At 33.4% G+C, this 7755-nt stretch overlaps 1 protein-coding gene across 4 annotated transcripts in view; it reads left to right on the top strand.

The window, feature by feature from the left end:
* The window catches only part of STK31 (serine/threonine kinase 31), a 100651-nt gene that overhangs the window by 77354 nt on the left and 15542 nt on the right, over positions 1-7755 (top strand). For 3 of the 4 annotated variants that reach the window (XM_008580461.1, XM_008580462.1, XM_008580465.1), the window contains one exon: positions 2424-2546. The exons of the other annotated variant lie outside the window; for it this stretch is intronic. In XM_008580461.1, the coding sequence (XP_008578683.1) occupies positions 2424-2546 (123 nt within the window). The remainder of the gene's footprint in view (positions 1-2423; positions 2547-7755) is intronic. 4 annotated transcript variants of the gene reach the window in all.

Here is a 7755-nt window from a genome sequence, read left to right as displayed (position 1 = left end):
TTTTTTTTTTTTTTTTTTTTTTTCCTTTTTTTGTCTTTTTTCATGACCGGCAACGGATCGCAACCCTCAGTGTCGCGCCTGTACCGGACCGGGATCGCAACCCTCGGCGCTGCCCCCGCACCTCGCTCAGCCAGTGAGCGGGAACCGGTCTGTATGTGGGATCCGAACCCTCGGCGGGAGCGCTGCCCTGCTTCCCAAGCGGCGCACTGTAGCAGCGCGCCACTGGGCCGGCCCTACAGCTCAGGTTTTAATGGTTGACCTTGTATGTATTTCTGGGAGCAGCAATTCCCTATTTATTTTAATTGACAAATAAAAATTATATATATTTATTGTGTACAACATGATGTTTTGAAATAGGTATACAATGTGGATTAGCTAAATCAGCAATTCCCTTTTTATAAGTAACAACTTTATTGAGATATAATTTATTGAGATATAATTCACATATCATAAGGAGTACAGTATCCCAAGTTTTTAGTATATTCACAAAGTTGTGCATTGATCACAACTATCTAATTCCAGAACATTTTTATCACTCCCCAAAAGAAACCCTGTACTGATTACCAGTCACTCCTCATTTCTCCCTTACTTCAGGCTGTGGAAACTGCTAATAACATTTTCTATCTCTGTGAATTTACCTATTTTGGACATTTCTTATAAATGGCATTATAGAATATTTAGCCTTTTGTGATCAGCTTATTTCACTTAGCGTAATGTTTTCGAAGTTTATCCATGTTGTAACATACATCAGAACATCATTCCTTTTTATGGACAAGTTTTCATTGTATGGATTTACCACATTTTGTTTATACATTCATTAGTAGATGAACATTTTGGTTGTTTACCCTTTTTAGTTGTTTACCCTTTTTGGTTGTTATGGATAATGCTGCTATGAACATTAATGTACAAGTTTTTGTGTGGACATGTTTTCATCTCTCTTGGAAATGGAATTACTGGGTCATATAGGAACTCTGTGTTTCACTTTTTCAGGAATCAAACTGTTTTCCAGAGTGGCTGCATCATTCACATTCTCATCAGCAATGTATAAGGATTCCAGTTTCTCCATATTCTTGTCAGCATTTGTTATTATCTGAGCAATTCTCTTTGACTAGATGTGTTGTAATGCTTTATCATTTGGTCATCTGCAAGTCAGGATAATGCCACCTGTGTGTATGTAGTCTCAATGATTTTCCTGTGGTAGCTCAAAAAGATGAGAAAATGAAAATGTAAAACTAATCAGAAGCTGGGTTATGCAGGACTTATGCAGATTGATTTGCTGAAATATTTATCTTATCACATTAGTGTATCTGAAAATTAAGATAATGTCGTAAGAAAAATAATGAAATTATGAATTTTAAAACATTCTTAACTTTTAGGAATCCTGGACATTTTACCTTTTGACCCCACCTGTAGATATGACTACTTTAAGAATTATTTTCTTCCTCTATCATACTCATTTGTCACCTGTTGTTACTCCCCCAAAACACTGTTTTAATTTTTCATTAAAATTATTTATTCTGAAATATTGATTAAACTTACCTTTTGCTGCATTTTTCAAACTACTTTCAGATTGAAGTATTAACTGAGAAGAGAAATTTGAAAAGTAGTCTGTAGTCAAAATCATTGCATTTCAGATTTTATAGTGCATATTTTTCACCTGGGATCTTGTTAAAATGCAAATTGTTATTCAGCATTTCTGAGATGGAGATTATGCATTTCTAACAAACTCCCAGGTGATGCCATAGTTGCTGGCCTTTGGATTACACCTGGAGAAGCAAAGATAAAGGTAGTAGATGGGGAAAAGTTAATGAACACTTAGTGATGGGCATTGTGCTAAATACCTTTTCTTTACAATAACTCTGTAAGGTAGATATTTCATTTTACTAATTAATTAATTTAGGCTCAAAGATGTTAAAGCCTAAGGTCACACAGCAAATAAGTGGGAATGGGGATTATAACCAAGGTCTGCCTGAATCTGGGAGTCATGCTCATGTCGCTGATCTTCCTTTGACATGTTAGAAATGGTATATTTAGAAAATGGTCAGTAAGGAAGGAGAATACTTTGTAGAATTGTAGTTTTAAAAGAAATTATTTGCAGTTTTCAGAATTAGAAGATAGCAGTGCCACTTACCCTTGTGAAATTTATTTAAAGGAAAAAAAGTGTACCAAATGTTTAATCAAATAATCAACTATTATTAGTTTTGGATATATCTGAATTTAAAATCTGAGTGTAACAAAAGTTTCAGTGTTGATTTTATGAGACTGATTTAAAGACCTATTTGAATTAGATAAAAATATTTGAAAATGAGAGAATGAAATATTTTAAATGAATTTTTTGTGTGTGTTGATTCAATGCAGAGTACTTCTCAGAAAGCCACCTCTACTGTGTTGCCTCTAAAATACTTAAAATATTGTTTTTGTAGAATCAGCGAGCCTCAGTGAACATGATGGTTGGTGACTTGAGTTTGATGTCACCTGAATTGAAAATGAGAAAACCTGCTTCTCCAAGTTCAGACTTATATGCTTATGGCTGCCTTCTATTGTGGGTATGTTATTTTTTATTGAAACAGATGTCATTTGCATATATATTTCAGTGCGTAAGGTTTTATAGTGATTCTCTTTAACATATTACTCTGGATAAAGAGCAGTGGTAAACTTTTAGTAGAAAATTGTTTCTTTTTTAAGTTTTATTGTGAACTGTTGATATAATTCCTATCACCTACTGTATACTTTCTATAAATTGGCTTTATGTGTATTTTAAGTATCATGCTGTTGTCTTAGTTTTGTTAAAGTCAAGATTAACAGTGAAGATGATTTTGTCCTATATTAATCTGAAAACAATTCATACATACATGGAAAATAAACGTTAAATAAGCCTTTGGTAAATGTTCCTGCTTTTAGTGTAAACCAAATACTATAGTTATTTCTTATCCATGGTTTAAGAATTATGTGGGATTAAGTATCAACAAGGGAGGATGTCTGTCCTCACTTCTTATGATCAACATTTTACTGTGGTTCTATCCCAGGGGTCAGCATACATTTTCTGTAAAGGGTCAGGTGGTAAATATTTCAGACTTAGTGGGCCATAGGGTCTCAGCTGTAAGTACTCAGTTATGCAATTCTGCTGCCGTAGCACAAAAGTAGTCATAGTATGTAAACAAATTAACATGGCTGTGTTCCAATAATATTTTATTTATGGATGTCGAAATGTGAATTTTATATAATTTTCATGTGTCATTAAATAGTATTCCTTTCATTTTTCTTTTAAACATTTAAAAATGTGAAAGCCATTCTTGGCTATACAGCAACAAGCAGTGGGATTGATTTGTTATAGAGGCCATAGTTTGCTGATCCTTGTTGTAGCCAGTATGATAAGGCAACAAAAAGATATAAAAATCATACAGTTTGAAAATGAAGAAATAAAACTATCTTTATTTGCAGATGACATAATTAATTATGTAGAAAATCTTTAACAAGGTGGTAGTTTTAATTTCTGTGTAATTGTGTTTTGATAAACCAACAACTAATAAATATATAGATTCAATGCAACTTCAACAAAAATACTAGTAGGATTCTTTTTTCTTTTAAGAAATTGACAATTAGGTTCTGTATTTTATATAAAAATGAAGAGGATCTGGAATAGCCAAACAATTTTGAAAAAGAGCAAAACTGGAGGACTTACACTTCCTAATTTCAGTACTTAATAAAATTATAGTAAATTAAGACTGTGATGGTGTGAAGTTAGACATACAGATGAATGGAACAGAAGAGACAGTAGAAGTAGACCTCCACACTATGGTCAGCTGGTTTTTGACAAAGGTGCCAAGGCAATTCTTCGAGTGAAAAGAGAGTCTTCAACAAAAATGGTACAGGAACAACTGGATATCCGTATGCAAAGAATAAATTTTGATTCATTCATTGCACCGTGTACAAAAATTAACTCAAAATGTATATTAGACCTAAATGTAAAACCTCAGTCCCTAAAACTTCTAGAAGAAAACATAGGAAAAGATCTTATTGGCTTTTAATTTGGCAAAGATTTCTTAAGACACAAAAAGAATCAACTTTAAAAGAAAAAAAAATCAATAATTAGAGTTCCATCAAAGTTCAAAACTGCTTTTCAAAAGACGTCATGTAAATGAAAGGCAAGCTGTGGACTGGGAAAAAATATTTGCAAAACATCTATCTGAGAAAAAACTTGTATCCAAATTATTAAGAACTCTTATAACTCCACAGTTAAGAAATGGTCAAAATCTTTAATGGTTAAGAGGTGTTGCAACTTATATATTGATGAGGGGAATGTAAATGGAAGAACCACTATGGAAAACAATTGGCAGTTTGTTAAAGGTTAAACATACACTCGTCTATGACCTAGCCATTTCACTTCTAGTTAGTTAGCCAAGAGAAATGAAAACATATGTTCACATAAAGACTTGTATAGAAATATTCAAAGATTTTTTTTATAATAGGTCAAAAGTGGAAAACTCAAAGTCCATCAACAGATGAATAAACAGTCTGCCATATATCTGTCCATTAGAATATTACTCAAAAAAAAAAGGTGGGGCTATGAATACACTCAATAAAATGGATGAATCTTAAAATTGTTCTGCCACGGGAAAAAAACCAGAGGAAAGAAAGAGTATCTACTTTATGGTTCTATTTATATGAAATTTATATAAAATCCATTGATGAGCATTTAGGTTGATTCCATCTCTTGGCTGTTGTGAACAGTGCTACAATGAACATGGGAGTGCAGGCGTCTCTTTGGTATATTGATTTCATTTTTACATCCTTTGGGTATATACCCAGTAGTGTGATTGCTGGGTAATAGGATAGTACTATTTTTAGTTTTTTGAGGAAACTCCATCCTGATTTCCACAACGGCTGTGTTAATTTACATTCCTACCAACAATGTAGGAGAGTTACCTATTCTCTAAATCCTCACCAGCATTTGCTATATTCTGTCATTTTGATAATAACCATTCTAACTGGATGTGTGTCATCATGATGATATGATATGTGATTGAGATGATATGTCATTGTGGTTTTAATTTTCATTTCCCTGATGATGAGTGATGTTGAGCATTTTTCATGTGCCTGTTGGTCTTTTTATGTTGTCTTGTGAGAAATGTCTGTACAGGTCCTTTGCCCATTTTTTAGTTGGATTATTCGGTTATTTGCTATTGACTTATTTGAGTTCCTTATATATTCTGGATATTAGCCCCTTGTCAGATGTGTAGTTTTCAGGCACTTTCTCCCATTCTGTAGGTTGTCTCTTCATTTTATTGATTATGTCCTTTACCATGCAGAAGCTTTTTAGTTTCTAAGGGGCAGTCCCATTTGTCTATGTTTGCTTTAGTTGTCTATGCCTTTGTAGTCTCAGTCACCACAAAGAAAAGATAAATGTTTAGGTGATGGATATGCTATCCACCCTAAGTGAATCATTGTACAGTATATGCAGGTATTGAAACAACACACTGTGCCCCATAAATGTGTACAATTAAAAATAAAGAAATATATATATTATTTTTAAATTAACACGAAGTACATTTGACTGTTTTGGTATACAGTTCTATGAATTTTAACACATGTATAGGTTAGTATAATAACTACCACTACTACAATCAGGATACAGACCAATTTCAAACCCAGTTGCTATGTGCTGTCCCTTCATAGTCATACCTTCCTCCCAATCCTTAATCCTTGGCAACTGCTGATTTTTTCTTTATCACTGAATTACTACTTTTTTTTTTTTTTTTGCTGTGACTGAGAGCATGGACTTTATTTTTTATTTTTAAAAATTTATTACTATTTTTTTACATTCTAAGATATTGTGGAGCAGTTGGAGGTGGGGGAGGAGGGGAAAGGAGAGGGGGATAGGGAGAGAGAAGGAGGAAGGGGAGCAATGAGGCCTGTGGCACCCCCCTCATCCTGGCAGGAGAGCCCAGGGGGCTTCCAGTGGTGGCTTGGTAATGGCTGGCCTGGATGCAGACTTCGAGGGGACGTGGCTGAGGGCTTTGGCCCCCTATTGCCTTGGCTCGGGAGCCCGGGCACTTCTGATGGCAGCCTGGTGGTTGTCACTGGACTATCACTATATTTCATCCTTAGAATTTCATATAAGTGGTATAATGCAGTATGTAACTTTTGAGACTGGCTGATTTCACTTAGCATAATAATGCCTTTGAGATTTATCTGAGTTGTCGAATGTGTAATTTTTTATTATTTTTGTTGCTGAGTAATATTGTATTGTATGGATGTATTAAGTTTGTTTTTTGTTTGTTCACCTGTTGAATGATGTTTGGGTTGTTTCCAGTTTTTGGTTATTACAAGCAAAGCTGCTGTGAACATTTTTCTGTAGGTTTTTGTGTGAATATGTTTTTATTTCTCTAGGGTAAATATCTAGGAGTGAGGTCTCTGGGTCAGATTGTGATTGTATAAATAACTTCATAAGGAGCTACCAAACTGTTTTCCAGAGTGGCTGTACCATTTTTCATTCTCATTAGCAATATATGAGAGTTACAGTTGTTCTGCATCGTTTTCAGCATCTGGTATTATTGTTATGTTTGATTTTAGCCATTATCATAGTTGTGTCTCGTTGTGGTTTTAATTTTAGTTTCTCTAATGGATAATGATGTTGAGCATCTTTTAATTGCTATAATCTTATTTGGTGAAGTATCTGTTAGAGTCCTTTGCCCATTTTTTAATTGGATTACTTGTTTTCTTACTGAATTGAAATATTTAAAAATACACATATTTTAGATAAAAGTCCTTTATTAGATGTTATTTGATTTTTCCCAGTCTGTAGCGTACGTATCTTTGCATTCTCTTAACAGTGTCTTTTGCAGAGAAAAAGGTCTTAATTTTGATGATGTTCAATTTAATGTTGTTTTTCTTTTATGTATCATACTTTTGGTATTGTATCTAAGAACTCTTTACATGACCCCAAGCCATGAAGATTTTTGCTTATATATTCTTTTAAAAGCTGTGTAGTTACATGCTTTACATTTAGAGCTTGGATCTATTTTGATGTAATTTTTGTGTAAGGTGGGAAGTTTATGTCAAGGTTTTTCTTTTTTGCATATGGATACCCAGTTGTTCCAGCATCATGTGTTTAAAAAGACCGTTATAGTATTCTCTATTGAATTATCTTTGCACCTTTGTCAAAAATCAGCTGGCCATTTTTGTGTGTCTATTTCTGAACTCTTTATTCTGTTGCATTGGTTTATGTATCTGTTTACCAATACCATCTTGTCTGGATTACTGTGTCTTTATATTAAGTCTTAAAATTGAGTAGTATGATTTTTTTTTTCATATTTTTAGCTAGTTGGCTATCTTTGCCTTTCCATGTACATTTTTAAAACAGTTCGTCCATGTGTACAAAAAACCCTGCTTGATTTTGATTGGAATTGCATAAATCTGTAGATCAATTTGGGGAAAGTTAACATCTTGGAGTACTGACATCTTTACTGTGTTGAGTCTTAATCCATAAACTCCATTTGTTTAAGTCATCTTTGATTTCTTTCATCAGCATTTCGTTATTTTGAACTTACAGATCCTATACAAGTGTTTTTAGGTTTATACCTAAGAATTTCATTTTTTTTGGAGTTTATTCTATTTTTTAAAAGTTTTGTTGTTTAGTTGTTCAAGTTATTTTTTTCTTAAACAATGTTTTTATTGATAGCAAAGTTAGTTTGGTACGAAAGGTTGTGTATACTTTTACCTTCCTCCTCAAAGAATTAGGCAATTTACAATGAA

This window comes from Galeopterus variegatus, unplaced genomic scaffold (assembly GCF_000696425.1).
Source record: "Galeopterus variegatus unplaced genomic scaffold, G_variegatus-3.0.2 Scaffold2105, whole genome shotgun sequence".
In the NCBI taxonomy this organism is placed as follows: Eukaryota; Metazoa; Chordata; class Mammalia; order Dermoptera; family Cynocephalidae; genus Galeopterus; species Galeopterus variegatus.
Note: the sequence above shows the minus strand (reverse complement) of the source record. Positions and strands in the feature narration are given on the sequence as shown.